Raw genomic sequence first — 18,233 nt, 5'->3', positions numbered from 1 at the left:
TGTAACTCAGCTTTGTCAACAAACACTTCCCTGTCCCACCCACCTCGCCTCATCCGCGATGCCGGTTGGCTGCTGCGCCTGTCGATCACCCGGTGTCACAGAGGTGTTGTTCGGCAGGTACGATGATGTCGCCAACAATGGAGCAGCGGGGACCGACAGTGGCAGACGGTCCTGTCCGCTCCGGGTGCAGGTTCTAAGGGGAATGAGTTCAGCTTTGGCCGCAGCGTTTCTCTGGACAGCTGTACCGGACGGGACGGGACTGAGACGCCTTCTGGATGTAGCCTAGCAGCCTGCTAGCAAAACCACCGAGAAGCCTAGCCATTGTTTCGGTTGTCGGCTAACATGGCAACGAAAGCTAGCGCTAGCAGCGTCGGCTGAACGGGCTCCGCCGCCGTGTAACTGCAGAAGTTCTCGGTAAGCAGGCTCCAATAGTTACTGAGCAGCTAACGTCGAGTGTCTCGTTTAAAGTGTGAGGTATAAATACTGAGTGTGTGAGCCTGCCTGTGCTAACGTTAGCCGCTGGAAGTGTGTGTGGAGACATTTGTCAACTCCATTCATCCCCGTTGTCAGGCAGCTAGCGGCTCACCTCTGTAGCCCTGTAGCTTCTGTGGGGTTAGGGTTAGTTTATTGTGAGGTTAGATGTAGCTACAGGCTAACTGCACGTAGCTTCGTCTTTTACTTGACAAGCCAACCGTCTTCTTCAGAGAATGGCCTGTTCTCACATCCCCTCAGTCTCTGGATGGGTTCACCTCAGGCCTCGTTCACTAACATTACAAAGCAAACAAGCACCAACTTGATCTTCAGTGCTGTGCAGCTCGGTTGTGTGTTTTTAATGAGTTCTTACAGATCCGTCAGGAGCCCAGCGAGGTGGAATATCTCTGTTCAGAGGAACAGTGTGTTCCCAGTGTCCTGGACTCAAAGACACAGGGAGTCAGGGTGACATCAGTAGCCATCAGAAAATATGCACTGTCTCCAAGGAGGAACACAACTGCACATCTGTTGTGTCTGTGTTTAAGCGAAGAAGCTCATGTGCTCTTAAATCAAACAGTCCAGGTTTAAATGACCCAACATGAATTGAGATCTTGAATCCATCTTGTCTTCCTCCTTCAAAAAGAATCTCAATCTAGGTTTATTTCCATGTAGGTTTACTCACACAAGGAATCTGCTGTGGTGTGTTTGTGCATAAGCAGAAATATAAAAGTAGGGAACAGCATATGAATATTTAATACCCCACATAAAGATATTTACTATATTAACTTTGGATATGTACAATTTTAACATTTGTACAGGACATATGCATTGAATGACGGGGTCCCTGGCCTTGTGGAGGAAACTGGCTGCAGTCAGGAAAAGACTGTTCTTGTGGCTCTGAGTTTTGGTCGATTGGATGAACTTGCCTCTCTTTCAGATTATATGTTATAGGAAGTTGGTGAGTGAAGTGACACAGGAGGTGATCTGTCAGACACAGGACACCTCATACCGCTCTGGGGCTTATGTAACACACCTGATCTTGAATTTTGGCCGGGGCCTTAAACGCTGTACTGAATGTTTCATTAGATGGTTGCACATGTCCGCAGCAACCGATGCATGTCCCGGTTCCAAGCAGTTTCTTGTCAATTTTAAGTTTACTGTATAAACTCAATCTCAAGGACAGTTTGTATTGCCCTCATGAGAATACTAACAGAACTATGTCCTCAGGTGCATGACTCAATTGTTATCTTAGTCATACAAATTAATATTCCCCACAGTTGTTTGATGGTTCCTGTATTTGGAAGTTGTATGGTCCACCTAAATAGAATATTCACCCTCCCTAAAATAGAAATTGTCTTAATTTATATAGCACTTTTCACACACACATTCATACAGTGCATCTATGTGCAGCATTTTCTCTGTCATACTCTGCTCATACTCCTGGCCCAGCAGTTGAGGGGGAGTTTAGGGTTCACTATCTTGCCTGAGGATACTTAAGTGTCACAGAATGAGTTTGTGTCTGCAGTTACATGGTTTGATTGAAGTGTCAAAATGACTGCCCACCAGAAGTCAGCTTGTGAATACTATGCGATTGCTGAGTCAACTTGTAAATGTCAAATTTCAGACTGTTGGATTGTTGAAAAGATATTCTCTACAGTTGGGAAGCACATAGTTAATGATAATCATGGTTTGCTTCTGTTTCTACTTAACAGCTGTGGTCGTCCTGCAGGATGTGTGACGGTCGTGAGGCCAGTGAGAAGTGCCTGTCCCTATCGTCTTCATCCTGGGCCAGTCCTCCCATTTCACCATCTCCCTGAATCTGTCCCCCAGTCCACCAAGATGACCGACAGGAAGGAGCCGCCCTTCTTTAATGACGACAGTGCGGGAGCTTTTCATTACAAGATCCCTTTCTATGACACTATGGAGCTCTTCATAGAGACGTTGACAGGGACCTGCTTTGAGCTGCGCGTGTTGCCCTTCGAGGCTGTCATTTCAGTCAAGGCAAAGATCCAGAGGCTGGAAGGTACAAAGCACACTTATGTGTTGTTTCCATGTTTTTGCATGCTGTTGCTTGCATGTTGTTCAGTAATAGTGACCATATTTTTTAAGCAAGGATATTGCACCGACTATGCCAGCAAACTATATTAATGATTTGATAGGCTGAGCAGACTGGGGTTACATAGAGACCTCCCGTGGAATACTAAATATTATGTTCAACCTGTCGTACTATTTGTTTTGGGTTATTCAGTATCCTGAGGTTTGCTGCATTGCATACATCTGCTCTCAAAGTTTTTGTTATGTCTGCACTGTTGCCTTGGATCAGAGTTTCATTCCTGGCTGAATTTAAGGTAAAAAATATCAGAAATAAAACTTGGATGCATCGTCACGAGTTTCTTTTTTTATTAAAACTATTATCTTTTGTTAAAAATTTAAATATTCCATCTGTAAATGGAATGTCCTAATTAAAATTCAGTGGTGAATCACTACAGGACATGTTTTGTGCTCAAGCAGTGGGTGCTCGCAAAATGGACCAAAATGACTCTGACCCATAGCACACATTGCTATTGTTGTTCTCTTGGTTCACACAAAATGGAGGAAACTGGTTAGCCATGCTGAATCACAGTCTGAAGTAATATGTTGGTGCATTTTGGATGAAACTCACAGAATTGTGGAAAAAGATAAGTTTGCTGATGTTATGTGAAATGCAGCTGCCTTGGAAGAGAACGACCACAACTGGTAAAATCTGTGGTCTCACATGTTTGCTTGTCTCCCAAAGGAGTCACCGGAGGCAAAATGTCTTGCACAGTTTAGTTTAGGGTTGGGGTGTGTGGGTTGTGTTGGAAATCAAAAACCTTTTCTTGTTTATTTTGACCGTGGTAGTCCTCTTAGGTTGCTTTGTTGTCGACCAAGATGACCTTCCACTACGTTCTGTGCAGCTGTTTTTGGTTTTGGTCAGAAAGGCCTCTCTGTGCTCTCTGTGCGGAGGTGTGTCAGCCAAGTGTGTGTGTTTGTGATGGAGCATACCACTCTGCGATGAAGGGACCACTGCTCACTCACCAACACTGGCTCAGCTCCAGAGCCGGGTCGGAGAGTTCACTCACTGTGGGCACAGAGAGCTTCCTGACTATGCATACACTCCATCTCATTCCAAGGAGGAGCTGTTGAGAGCCTTTGTGTTCATTAGGCTGTCTTCTCTCTCTACTGAAACCACATTGTTTCCGTCTGATTTGCAATGTTAAATACAATAGAGGGAGTAGTCCAATCAACCTCATTTATTTGACACTTTTAGCTGTAAATTTAGCTGTTTCTAAAGTGTAGTAAATGTACTTAATCAACACATTTTTATTTATTTTAGCTGTCAGTGCATGTCTTCTGTGATTTGCCGTTTTCCAGCAGTTACATATTTCTGTCTTTAGGGGGCAGACATGAATCATCTTTAGCAGCTGTTTCTGTTGTCAGCATTCTCCTCTCACCTGTCTGTCAGATCAGAGAAGGTAGTCAATGAAATATGAACAGCTCCTTGTCAACTTTGGTTGTTTTCTTTCTCCCTCTCCCTGTCTGTTAAGGTATCCCTGTTGCCCAGCAACATCTTATCTGGAACAATCTGGAGCTCGATGATGAACAATGTCTCCATGACTATGGGTAAATCTATTCCTCTGACCCTTTCTGTCCTTCAGAGCATTGACACCAAGGCAAAATCACACATGGCTTGTTTGAGCAGTTACCAGCGACGTTTAAAAACACGTTCAGTACATTTAGCGTCATTTGCATGTGATCTTTAAAAGCCTTCCTCCATTGGTGGGGACTCAGCCGTAATTTAATTCAGCAAGTTGTAAATGAGATGGATAATCCAAGTGACACACTGGTCACATTTAGAGAGCTCGTCCCTCCACTCCTGTCACCTACTGAGATACAGACCTCACCCTCCAGTGCACTATCGGCTACAGCTGGTGGTATTGTTGTGAATGCTTGTCACTTAATTTTCCACATGAACAGCCCTGGTGAGATCTCGCCTATCACTCCGCGGCATGCTTTTGAAGTTTTAGAAGCGGAGGGGTAGAGTAGGCAATGAAACATCTGCTCACATGAAACTAACGTTGCAGTGGAATTCCCAGTCGTGCACAAGTTCATCTGGAAATCATCCTGACCCTCAGAGAGCTGTTTACTTTAGATCAGAGCCTCTCAGAAGCAAAGAATTTTAGCATAAATGTAAATATGTACTGTATGTCGCCTACTGATACTTCCTTTTCCCCTTTTAGAATATATTCGCGGTTGAGTGTGTTGCAATACCGCTCACTCATTCTGCTTTTTGTGTTTGCAGCATTGCGGAAGGCTGCACTTTGAAGCTGGTCTTAGCTATGAGGGGAGGGCCAATCAACACCAGGAGAGGTAACAAAGACGCCTGCACAGTCACATTATCACAAGGCATTTGTGGTTTAACATCATATCAAAATGTAATCTTTTGGCCAAATCCCCAAACACATTTGGAAATTAAAATATATTGTTTCTTGTTTTAACCAACAGTAACGATGGAAGATCCTATCAAAGACGTGGCTGACTTGATGGAGAGCACCAAGGAGGAGGGTTGGGAGAAGAGCACGACCAACAAGCAGGTCACGTTTGTGGTTTATCGAGAGGGCGACCAGCTGAGTTTCTTCAGAGTGGTCGACAGGGGGGATGGCACTCTGACCCCTTTGTCTGAATCGCTGAGGTAAGGATATTTTCTGAATGTTCTGGCTACATACTAGGGATGTCACGATACCAAAAATTTATCAGTCGATACCAATACCATGAAATTTCCACGACTCAATAACCAATAAAATAAATAAATAAAAACAATAAGTCCCATTTACTTTAATCCTTTTATAAAAATATTTGAACATACAAAAAACAACAGTGGCTATGTAGCCTTCAACTAATAAATGAAAAGAAAAGACTATTAACATTATAAAACAGAAAAGTGGTGTGTAGAAAAATCGTGACTTTTCAGTTATCAGGTATAACTCAATGACTGTAAGAAAACAGCAGAGGCTGCACACGCAATGTACTAACACACACGCACACACACACCTATATACTAGAGTGCCAGAACCTCTGACCAGTGAAGGTGTCCACCGCAATGTGTAAGGAGGGCGCAGGTCAGCGGGGGGGGGGGGGGGGGGGGGCAAGGACATGCGGCTGGGCAATACGGCCCGGTACAAGGAAACAGGACATGTAATATGCTGCTGAGTTTTTGCAGACCACTTTTTTAGTTTGCTAATTGAGTCATTTTCTCTCTCATATTTTCCAGTGGTGGATCAGTGTACAATGTGTATGCAGAGGAGGAGGAGGATGGAGAGAATTCTTCAGCTGCAAAGCAGAGCCTTGAGAACTCCATCACAATGAACAAGATGAAGCTGCTCAAAGCCAAGATGGAGGACATGAACCTGAACAAGAAAGTAAGAGGCTACTGGCATCGAGGAATTCGTTTTACTGCCTGTCAGAGAGCAAATGTGGCCCAGACACACTATTCATTTTTACCCCACTTTTAAGATGTAGACACATAGAATACTGCTCCTAATAATCATCGAGTAAAATGATAGTCTGCAACCATTTTACATTATGCATGTGTACTTCACAGAACACTAATTTGCATGTGTTTTTTGAGGAGAGAACTTTTCATTACATTAAACTTCACTGGCTCTATAGTGTTTTTATGCTCATAATTTATTTATACAAGCGTCTTAATTCAAGAGATGAGACAACCACTATCATTTCAGAATTTTGAAAGGATGAGGAAATGCAAAAAATCTCGAGTACATTTGATCTGATTATAATATGAACGCCTGTGTCTCTGTTCTCCAGCCGAAGAAGTCAGCGAAGGCAAAACCGCGCCCCCCTGTCGGCCCACATCCCTGCGGCGGCTCACTAGGACCTTCCAGCACACGACACCATCATCGCCTCTTTCGCTCACTCCCCCAGACCAACCAGCCTCGGCAGTCAAATGCACAACTACCTCCAATTGCTGACCATGAAACCACAGACCCTTTGCCCTCTGCTGCAGCAACCTCCGTCCACTTATCCATCCCTAGACGACCACCTCCCTCTTTTACCTCGTCCTCTTGTTATATGCTTCAGGAGGAGGAGCCGTGGGAGACGTGCCCACCATTTGCAAAAATACGGCCCCCTCCCAAAGTTTCCCGGCTGGACATCGGCAGCACCAGGTTGATGAGGGACTGTGTGTACCCTCAGCTGCCTCCACTGTGTACAAGGGGGCCACCTGAAACCATCTTTGACCCAGCTGAGCCGGCAGGGGACGCAGTGAGGCTGGGCTTGTTAGATGAAGCGACTGGGCTGGTGACGCCAACACAACCTGGAGCTCCATTTGGGGAATTGTCAGATCCTCTGAGTCTGGATGTGTCTGGCCAACCAGAGGGAGGTTGTCGGTCCCTCGAGGTTGGCGCTCAGCACCAGTTACCCCTCTCACCCTCCCCACTTAGTACCTGGACACTTGGGTCAAGTGATACTCTCACCAGCAGAGCTGATAGGACACAGCGCAGCACATCTTTTCATATCAGCCCTCCCTCTCCATTACCCACATCCACTTCTACCAGGCCGCTGCCGCTGCCTCAGCCTTTCGATTCCACTCTCTCCTGTTTACAGCCCAGCCTTCAAGCACAATCCTCTGCACATGTGAAGTCCGGGAACACGTCCCCTCACGCCTCCACCACCTTGTCAGCTCATCCCCCACGTCTTCGTGGTGTTAAGGTGGAGTCGTCTGGAAAGAGGCCAGAGCTGCTCTCAAAAAGGGAAGCAAGAGGCATCACTAAGTTGGCCAACCAAGCCTACAAGGAGCCCCTGGGACCTCTGAACAACTCTGAGCTCTTGGCCTCTCTCTCCACAAGGACCCCCGACAGCAGCAGCGGCAGGGACGACCGTGGAGACAGTGTGGGACTTGCACTGGCACTGCCCTCTGCTACTGCCTCAGGACAGGGCAGTCATGGCTCCAGGCTGCCATTCATCCCAACTAACCGGCTCCTTCAGGATAATCTCATCAGACAAATGTCACCGTTGCCCCGAGCAGCTGCCTCTTACATGGTGACAGTGTTTGCTGTTATTATTTGTGAAAATTTGTTTTTTATTGCTCAATTTTGGCTTTGAGCTATTTGAAGTGTGCAATTTCCTACAAATGGTTGTCACTTTAACTAAAGTAATATTGTTTGCTAGAACTTGCAAACAATATTACTTTAGCCAACCTGCAAATTGTAGCAGAGGCTTTAAAACAAAGTAGAGTGAAGCTTTGTTAAATATTATCTTACAATATGATCTTTTTTATGATAATTGTTAAAATTCTCACGTAAGATATCAGATTTCATCACATGAACTCTAATGGCTTTATTTATTTTGTTAGACCAAAATAATAGATATTCAATTAGTATATAGAATGAAATGATTTCTAGTGAATTTTACAAAATTAAACTTGTATCATATTTGCAGGATACAGATCGCACATACGCAAAATTATTTGTCTTATAAACGGGTTAGATACACAAAGTAAAAAAAATTCATACATTCCCACACACTGTTGGACTTGCCATGATTTATCTGCCACGTTTCGTTTCTGACAGAGAGAAGCCATCTTGAGTAGGGAGTGGCTGTTGTTTTGCAGCCAATCGCATTTCTCATGCACACCAGGAAAGATCAAATATCAATTGGCTATATCACATTCTCTTGTGCAATACAGCTAAATACTGTGTATAGCATGTTCTGAATATAGAAAACAGCTCAAATATCAGAAATCAGAGGTAGGGACTATCAATTGTTTTTAAATCAGTCTAGTTTTGTTCTTTCCTTATACTAAGCATAAAGCTTTCCCTTTACCATGTCAGTACTTTCACCATCTCTTTGGCTCTTCCAACTGTTTATATGTAGAGTTAATGAAAACAATGTACAGACTTTTCTTACTTGGCCAGTTCAAAGGCACTAAGCTCTTTTCCAGCACATCAAATCAAATTTTCTTGAGAGTTGAGCCCTACAGGTCGTTATATTGATTTGTTCTGAAAACATTTCATGTTGTTTTCACAGACCACCAACACTATTGCATCAACTGGAGGAGTCATGGCCTCATTCGGGAGAATCGGTAAGGGAGACGCACGTACACCTCCATGTTAGGACTAGAATACACTGTGAAGAAAGTGTTGCATTGTGGTGGTTGGTTTGGATATTTGAGTTGTGGGAGTGAGTCATTGTATAGCACTGTAATTTGAAAGTGCTGTTAGCCATGCCAGAGTGCATACATTACAGCCATGCAGTGCTATGATGCGCTTGTTGAGATGTTGTCATGTGAAAAGCCTACAGTACATGTTGTATGAGGGATACAACAAAGCACCAGGGTTTTAAATATTCATTATTTATACCACTGCAGAAGCAGCACAAACAACAGAAGGCGGTGAGCCTACACACCAGCACTCTCATTTATTTATGTGAGCCACCGATACGCTCCGACTGTTCACAGGGAAGATAGATAAATACACACGGATCAATACACAAAGTCATGAGTCACGACTCTCCATGTTCCTCTATTACTATACATTAGTTTATCAGCAGCAGTGTTTCCAACAGGAGGAGAGTTTGTTGGTGTTGGTCAAACTTTACAATCAGCTCCAATCAACACTGAATAACCCAACTCATACCTCTTTTTAAGCAAAGGTTTTTTAAACAGCTAAAACATTTTCCCACCAGTGCGTAATGATCTACGTCCATGCCCTGAAAACTGAGGCGCTCTCACATCACTGTCTTGCCAAATTAGTGCGTTCACCCGTGTGTCATGTTTCCATCATTGCAGATGGAAGCTGGAGCCCATTAAAACCCGTGTCCACTGCAGAGTCATTTGACCCGGGAGTGAATGACCTGTATCGATTCCAATAGCAGACAAAAGGCAGCTGTTAGCAATATTTTCAGTTGGTCATTAGCTGTTAGTGTTTGTCTTGTACATAACGTTGTTGTGCTGTAAATGGAGTCAAACCTGCACTATGATGACGGAGGGTTTGTTTGTAATTGACATCGTTCGTGTGTCCTTCAATCAGGACATTTTCTATTTTAGTCTGATAAGAAACCTCTAACATTGGTCTAGTGCTGTACAGGTGTGCTGGTCAGTTGTAGGCAGATGCATAACAAGACATGTGATAACAAGGACTCTGAACATTCTCAGTATGTAATTAAGATATCTTTGTGTTTTGGTTTTATTTGATAAAAACAAGTTCTCACTTTATCATCATTGGATAAATAAGGGATGTCTCAAACTATACTGTTCCTGAAGCAAGACACCATTTTAATTTGATTTAACACTACATTTTACACGTCCTGCAATTTCCTGATGATTTCCCAGAGGTTTGAAAACAGATGGCACACAGATGTTATCATTGTTTCAAGGAAACATCCCTGGAAATTTTCAGGAAAGTTCAGACCTGTAAAATAAACCATGTTTTAATTGGTCTGCAATTCAGATGTATTTTTCATAGAACCCACACTGGGCCTCACGTACACAAGCTTTTACAAACATCCCATTATGCTTCATTAAAACATGGGAACCTTTTCCTCTGTCAGCACAAACAAACAACAGTCAATAATTTCAATGAAGATGTCGACACTGACAGCAGCTGAGATACTTTCACTAAGGAAGAAAGGGAACCTCAGTGTGTCTGCAGTGCTTCCATTCATTATCAGATCCTCTTTATTTAATTAATCAGATCAGAATCGGGAGCAAAGAGAACTTGGCTGGCAAGGCCCGGAATTACATGCGATCAAATTCAAATGAAGTCGATTCCACAGCAGAATGTGGGTAAATGTGAATGGGTCTGAATATATTTGAATCCACTGCATGCCTGTATGGCAGCAGATTAAAGTGCACAAAACAAATAAAAAATCCAATCCCACGCCCAGCTGCTTGACAGAAAGCTCCGTGTACCGTCATCACAGAGCTGTCAATTTTATCTGTGTGTTCCCGTTTCCCCGCGGCTCACAAACCTACCTGAGCCGCGTGCTTCCACCGACACGATTATCATGGGTATGAGCTGACAAAAACCAGTGTTCCCTAAGTTAGGAAATTAACTCTAGTGTGTTTTCCGACATGTTTTTGAACATGACAACAGGGCACAGGTGCGTTTGGCAAAGCTGTTTTCCTGAAAACTAACGTACGTGACTGACAACTTTTTGTGTCACCAATATGCTACAGTTTGGATCCAGTTTAATTGACTGCTGCTATTAAAAAATTTTTTAAAAAAACTGTGTCATAAACCAAGATTGAACTGTCAGAGTTAACAAAGAAACTCTAGATAATAAGACATGAATGTGACAGTTTTAAACTCTGTGGGTTTCACATGATGGACGCTAATCAGACATAGTACATGGTTTGAAAACTCTCTGAAATGAGAATGAAGTAGAAACATGGACACGATGAAGTAATACAGTGAAGACCGACAGGTTTCAGAGAAGTGCAGAGAAACTTTAAAGCAACAAGGAAACACTCCAGTTCGTAAATGCCTGAACATTTTCACAGTTGGTGAAAATGGCTGCTTCTGCTCGGAGAGAAATAGAACATGACTCTTAAGTGCTCAACGGAGAGAAATGCAGTTCTACCTCCCTTAAGTGATTCGGTGTGGATATGTTCCTAATATCTGCTCGGCTGTGTGCAGACACCACAAATACATAAACTGATTAACTGTATCATTTAAAGAAGAGAACCTGCTACATTGGACGATGACGATTCTTTCCAGACATTCATAGAAACCTTTTCATCCCATCAGTTATTCCACACTGGCTCCTCTAAAGTGACTAAAAAGGTTTCCTCTCTTCTCTCAGGCACTTCAACCTACCACCTACCTCCAGTCAAGGCTCCCAGTGGCAGCAAGAAGAAGAGCTCAAAGCACTGCTTCCTCTGTGGCAAGAAGACCGGCCTGGCCACCAGCTACGAGTGCAGGTACAACTGCCTCCAGCGTCTCCACCCGCACTCACTCTCTCATTCTCTGCCTATTTGTCTTGTCTATTTGTCCTTGGAGCAGGAGTAAGAAGTGTTTTTTACCCGGCTCATCATTTTGTCTCTTTGTTCACTGCTTGTTCTGCCACAAGTTATTAGCTTTATCAGAGTTTCTCTCCACCGCATAAATCCAGATCACCTCCCTCTCTGGGGTCCTGTCCAGGGCAATACACTTTGAATCTGATGCAACAGTGTGTAAATCTAGTGTCTTAGCATTGGCCACTAGAAGAGGTTGAGGCATTTAAAGGATGAAGCTTCTATTGTGTTACCTAAAAGATGAACAGATACCAGATTAATCAAATGGTGTTTCAGTTTTTCTTTCCTCTTATGTGTCATAGTTTTTGTGTATGTAAAATTTCTGCAAACTTAAAAAGCTCAAAGTCTGCAGTTACAGTGTTCAGACACAGACCCATTATACAACTTGCCCACCGCCGACACTGTCTGTTTCACTTTTATAGACATAAATTATGATTGGTTTGTTTTTGTGTTTCGGTGGTAGTGCCCACGTCCCCAGTTATCAGTACTTAGTCTGACGCTGCAGTCTGCAAGTTAAGAGTGTCTGTGCTGCACAGCATCAGGGCCCGACAGCTGTTTACATTTTTCTGTCTGAACTCGGTCAGACTCGTCACGTCAGTCTCAGGTCAGGTAGTTATCATCTGCAGCAAAGTCACATCACAGAGTAACAGACCTTTCACATGAGGAGAGGAGAGTTCACCGAGGGTTTTGGTGTTGAAATATATTTGAACACATCTTTTCTGGTTTAATCATTAGTCATAAGTTTATTTTCCGGTGTGAAATTTTCCACACCGTAGCATCTCAGGTCTGTGGTAAAGGGAGCCCTTCTCCCCCACAGAAAACACTGCTCCGGCACACCGAGCAGCTAATCTGGCACACAACAGAGTGGGCTAGCTGGCCAATCAGAGTAGACAGGACCTTACCGGAAGGGGGGCCTTAAAGAGACAGGACCTAAACCAAGCGTTTTAAGAAAGCGGCTAAAGAACCTGCAGAAGTGGACAGTGTGAAGAAAGTGATGTGTTTTCTGAACATTAGAGCATGTAAAGCTTTCCAAGTAATAACCCACATTTATTTATGAACCTGAATATGAGCAGAATATGTCTCATCTAAGGGGATTTTGGTCAAAACTAAATTTCCCATGGAGAAGTTAATATGACTCAGCAGAATGACCACATGATTGAGCAGGTGATGTTTGCTGATAGACATTTAATGTTTTATTTGCTGACTGTTAAGTTTTGAAAGGAGTATCATTGGTATCAGGTTTCTTTATATACTTAACAAAGCGAAATGTGTGTTGAATCTTTTAGGTGCAGTCACAACTTCTGTGCCGCCCACCGCTACGCAGAGACGCACGACTGCACGTACGACTACAAGAGCTCTGGACGGCGCTTTCTGCAAGAGACCAACCCTCTCATCAGTGCTCCCAAGCTGCCCAAGATCTAGAACCCACAACCCTCACCTCTAACCGGGGGACGACCAAAACAACCACAGGTTAAAATGACTGAACGGAGGAGAATTTACAGACATTTTAAACAGAAACGAGGCACTTATTCACCACCGTGTGCTTTTTTTTTTTTCTTAACAGCCAAGTTTGCTTAAAAATGAAAAGAAGATATTCTGTAAAGCCAAGTGTGAACCAACAAGAGTAGACTGAAGTGGCGCAGAACTAATTATCACCTCTTGACAATGTGAACTGTTTATCCTTTTAATCTGTTACCTTGTTCTTATTTCCACTGCGTGAAAACAAAACAACAAAAAAAAACCTGTGCATGTAAGTAGGTAGTTTTTTTTGTTTGGGCTAAATATATCTGCTGCACGTTCAGACATATCTATTTTTAGTTTTGTAAACCTTTTTTTAAACGAAATAGGACCACTGATGACTTCTCATTCGACAAGTCTTTGACAGATGCACTTTAGAACTATCATATTTATACATTTACTTTTCCTTATTGTGAGGGGGAAGGATACTTATATCTCCGTTTGTCTTATGAAGGTGTTGTCGTCATCATCCAGATTTTTATATTCTGCGTTTTTCTTACACAGGCACATATACATACCAACATCACTTTCTTAAAAGAGACAACAAGACACCGACTTAATAATGAAATACTTAATATTTATCAATGAATTCTACTTATTTAAATTCCAGATTGGTTTTGAAATAGTAAGTATGCAATGTGTGTAGGTGTGAATGTCAGTTGTAATCCACATGCCTATCAAGTGAACTGTATTAGGATTTGGGGGCATGGTTATGGTATTTATGATGTGTCTACAGTACAGTGGTTGCCATAAAAAAAAATCTTTTGTAAGTCTTTTTTATTGCTCAGCTGTTGCAAAAACTTAAAATGCTGTTAAAGTATCTACAGGGGTTTGATCTAATAAAATTTCTTTTAAGCGTTTAGATCCAACACTTGTCTGAGATAATATTTCCACCTGATTTATTCCTGATAAGGAAAAAACTGAGTTCACAGTACTCTTGGTTGTGCTATAATTTCCTCTCGCTCTGCAGCGTCCTGTCCTCGAGGCTTCTCATGCGCATCTTCATTATTTGCTCACTGAGGGTTTGACTTTTCCTGCTGCTCGACCCTTAATGGCTCTCATCTCATTGCTGTGAAGAAGATGAGAAACGGTTTCTGTTTGCTATCACGAGCTCATTCTCGTCACTTTGAGCACCAGGCCCCCCCCCCCCCCCGACACAGACCCTTGGCCAGTTCCTTAGCAACAAGCAGAAAACATTAGACCCCCACTCACCGCCAAGGAGGTTGTGTGTTCGTTGCTGTTTATTTGTCAGCAGGATAACGCAGAAACTACTGAACTGATTTTATTGAAACTTGCTGAAAGGACGGGACATCGGCCAAGAATGAGCCCCAGTGTGGATGAAGGAATTTGTATCACTTTCTTTAATGTTGCAAGGTGGTGAATTTTTTGTTTTGTTTGTTTACATCTTACTGAAAATCCGGCATATTTCGGGGTCTGATATCTACGTTTGTGTTCAATTTGTTGTGGATCCAAGTAAATAGATGTAGATCCAGATGTAGTAGATTTAAGTGTGGTTTCATAAGGGGAATGCAGTGACACTAACTCCGGATAAACCTGTGATCTTCTTACTTAGCTACTTATCTGCTTAATGTGTTATTGGGCGTGTGTTTTTTCACTCATTACAAAAACATCTCTAACTGAAAAACATGAGCCAATGTGTGAACTGGTAAATTGCTCTCTGAGTTTATTGCTTGAATGCAAATGTTAAGATATCGCTTAAGAAAAACAAAAAGCCTGGGCTTTCTGCTACTGGTTCATATTTTCAAATGCACATTAATAATTTTGTCGGGGAGAGCACTTCAAAGCTGCGGTTTGTTTGTTTATTTGCACACAGACAACAACAAACTAATCCTGGAGACTTGAGTGCAAAAAACACATAAACACACGCTAAACACTTTTCGTCTTTTTTTGCTGGTGAGTCGCTGAGAGGAGAGGTTCAAAAGTGGAGGCAGCGCTTCTTATTATTCACTCTGCTTTGGCCATGGATGCTCTTCCTGTGCAGCAGACAGACCCTGACCCGACTCACGTCTCAGTGTTTTTATCCACACTTTTCCTCCTTCATGTTATCTGGCTTTGATCCAAGATAATTGGACTGTGCAGCAGATTCAGCTCCAACACTTCTTAGTCTCCCTTGACAGAGAAATGATCCACAACATGGAGACAGATGAATTTAAAAACGATGGAGTTAACGGGCATTAGTTGGAAAATACATTTAATATAACTCCTCAGTGAAGCAGCAGGAGGTTTTTGTAAAATATGCTACATCTTTGTTTGTTTTTGTCAAAATAGGTTTTAGATATTTTCGTCATGTACCCTATAAAAGCTCAATAGGCAATATATATACTTTTAATAATAGTGGGAGCACTCAAAGGTAGCGACAGGTGGTAACCATAGAGACCATAGACTAAAGCCTGACGACTTCAGACTAGACTATATAAAGATGGACAATGCGACTACACTTCTTCACACTATCTAGAAATGAATCCAAAATATACATATGTATGTCATCAAATAATCAATCAAAACCAAATTTATAAGAAAAATGTACACTTGTAACTACAAGACAGAATTCATCTTTGACATTTACCTTGACTTTTTAGTTTGGTCCATGTCTCATCTGCTCACACGGAGGAAGCAGGATTTATGACCTATACTGCAGCAGGCCACCAGGTGGCGCTCAAGATGCTTTGGCTTCACTTTTGAGGAGCTGTCATCGTCGTCCATCTTTAAATTCAGTCTGTGGTGCACAACAACACCAGTTCCAGTTTGTCCAGTATTTTGCCTTTGTGTTGATCATCACATGTTACAACTCTTTAAGTGCACAGTGTCACATAGTGTTTGTTGAGTGTTGTACTGATTTCCATGTTCTACTTAGAGTTCTTTTTTTTCTCCCTTTTTTGCCTACTTCATTATATACTTCAGATAATATCCTCAAATGCTTAGCATCAACATCCTTTAACCTTCACTACATATCAGTCACTTCTTCAGTGGAACAGTGTTCCACTGCGGCTGTGCTCCATATCACATAAACACACCAGCCAAAGGCCTATTTTCTGTCTCAGGATTATTCAGCTCGCCTCCTGCAAACTCTGCCAAGGACTGCAAGTCTATATTTTGCACAGGCTGAAAAACAATGCTTTTCCTTTCTTTCCTTTTTTTTCTTCTAAACATGGCTTCTGGAGGGAGAAATCCTGCTCAGTCAAAGTGGCAGTGGACAAGAAAGGGACACTTTAAAACATGAATTACAGCTTTCTGACAACTGTGCAATACAGTCAGACATTTATGGGTTTTTCAGTGATTTTGCTTCTAAAATTCAAAATCCCTCAGCTACATTTTCTGTTCCAGTATATATGCTGGGGTTTATTCTCTTGTGTTGTAATTGATATCTGCAGCCATTACCAGACAGTTTCTGAATCAAAAAAACACCCTCTCTCAAACTTTTTCACCTTTGCATGCGCTGGCATAACGAGGAACCATGATCACAAGATGACACCACAGAATTGTGAACACATTTGCAGAATGTGGACTGAAATGTGCTAATGCGACAGAATACGATTCCTCAAAGTCATTAATTGTGTATTTATGGTAATTGTTCCAAAGGTGTCTGCACACAAACATTTCATCACCGCTCTGGTGGCGTGTTGTTCTGAATATCCTGTATCTGCGCCTGTTAAATAACACCATCATCAACACACAATGCTGAACGATATGTACTAAGGTGTCCTGCAGCCAGAGATCAGGCACAAGATGATCAGGCACAACCAGCTTGACAGGTTCATTGTGTCAGGTAAGACTAAAGGAACTATCCTAACTATTTGAAAACACCAAAAAAAAATGTCAGTAGACTACATATATACCTCCAAGGCCCAACAGTCACTTTAAATTCTATCAAGCTGCACCAAATTTCACAAACTCGTAGATGTCAATTCCCTAAATGATCCATGAATTATTCCCTGGGAAAACAGCGAAAATGTTGAATGTAGAAACAATTCCTGGATCTTTTCCCTGATCCAGATCTGTGCCAAAGTTTAATGGCCGAATCCTTCCACCAAGTTATGGTAATCTGTTCAATTGTTTTTGTGTAATCGTACTAACAGACGAACCAAACAAACAGGGGTGAAAACATAAACTCCCTGGTGGAGATATAATCAGATTGTTTACCACCTCCTGACCTGCAATGAACTCATCTTGTAACTCTCTGATTCCAGCTTTGTTTTTCACCTGCTTCTCCTTCCTGCCTCCTCCTCGCGAAACTTGTCTTGTTTACTTAAGGAGATTTTTCATGTTGACCAACTGTGCTCCCATTTAAACAAACACACCCTTTTCTTATCCGTTCAAGTGCAACGGGAGAAGTTTGTCGGCAGTGCTGCATGGCCCAGTCAAACCCAGAGTAAACACGTCTCTCTGACGGCCGTCCCCCTGTTGTGAAGACCAAATTTAGAATTTCTAAAGTCCTGTAAACGTTGTGAAAAGGCTGCATGCCAAACATTTCAACACACGTCGTAATCTTTCCACGCCATGCGACAAGACAGCCTGTATCTCTCCGACGCACGCACGACAATTTGGCAGCCTCACTTCTGAGGTGCCCACTTTGTCCAGACAGAGCACAGAGGCTCCGTTGTCCGACCGCAAGGGCCCAGCGGCAGACTGTGAATCAGTAATAAGCTCAAACACAATGACAGGTTTCACAGAGAAGGAGCCGAGGCTTCAAGGCAGCGGAGGATTCAGTCCCTCGTTTAACAAGTGATCCTCTCCTAACCGACTGTCCTGTGATTGATGCGGAGTTCCAGTACATGAGTGATTCACCCCAGCGTCATGTACAGTACACTGCAGGCCATTCATAATCTGAAATAATGACCTCTGCACCAGAATATATGAATACAGGCAGATTGGAGCTATTTTCTACCAGTTGTTTTGTATTGGCTAACAAGAAATCATATAAAAGCTGATGGTATGAAACACTTATAGAATAATAAATAACAGAAATGGTCATATCTATATATCGTTTGGGGGAAATTTGTTTATTCATCTTCTGTCAGAGAGTTTGATAAGAAGATTGATGCCACTCTCTTATCTGGACGTCACAGCAACAGCCAACACTCTGTTAGCTTAGCTTAGCACCAACACTGGATATAAGCAAGATATACCTTTGGAGTTAATGAGCTTTTGAGGCGCTGGTAAAGGTGGATAAGTG

The 18,233-nt window shown here is 42.5% G+C and overlaps 1 protein-coding gene across 3 annotated transcripts; it reads left to right on the top strand.

Annotated features, from left to right (window-relative positions):
- Window positions 1-51: 51 nt before the first annotated feature.
- zfand4 (zinc finger, AN1-type domain 4) lies at window positions 52-13,908 on the top strand. Of its 3 annotated transcripts, XM_034608343.1 has the most exons (11): window positions 75-414; window positions 2,184-2,494; window positions 4,038-4,113; window positions 4,793-4,860; window positions 4,996-5,182; window positions 5,762-5,909; window positions 6,316-6,794; window positions 6,828-7,548; window positions 8,536-8,590; window positions 11,311-11,428; window positions 12,808-13,908. In XM_034608343.1, the coding sequence occupies exons 2-11, from the start codon at window positions 2,311-2,313 to the stop codon at window positions 12,941-12,943; spliced, it is 2,172 nt and encodes a 723-aa protein (XP_034464234.1). In that variant the 5' UTR covers window positions 75-414; window positions 2,184-2,310; the 3' UTR covers window positions 12,944-13,908. The 3 variants fall into 3 exon arrangements, with proteins under 3 accessions (XP_034464233.1, XP_034464234.1, XP_034464235.1); XM_034608342.1 differs by having other exon boundaries at window positions 52-414; window positions 6,316-7,548; XM_034608344.1 differs by having other exon boundaries at window positions 292-414; window positions 2,181-2,494; window positions 6,316-7,548.
- The last annotated feature ends 4,325 nt before the right edge of the window (window positions 13,909-18,233 follow it).

Source organism: Hippoglossus hippoglossus, chromosome 15 (assembly GCF_009819705.1).
Source record: "Hippoglossus hippoglossus isolate fHipHip1 chromosome 15, fHipHip1.pri, whole genome shotgun sequence".
Lineage (NCBI taxonomy): Eukaryota > Metazoa > Chordata > Actinopteri > Pleuronectiformes > Pleuronectidae > Hippoglossus > Hippoglossus hippoglossus.
The sequence above is the reverse complement of the archived record's forward strand: the minus strand, read 5'-3'. Positions and strand labels throughout refer to the sequence as shown.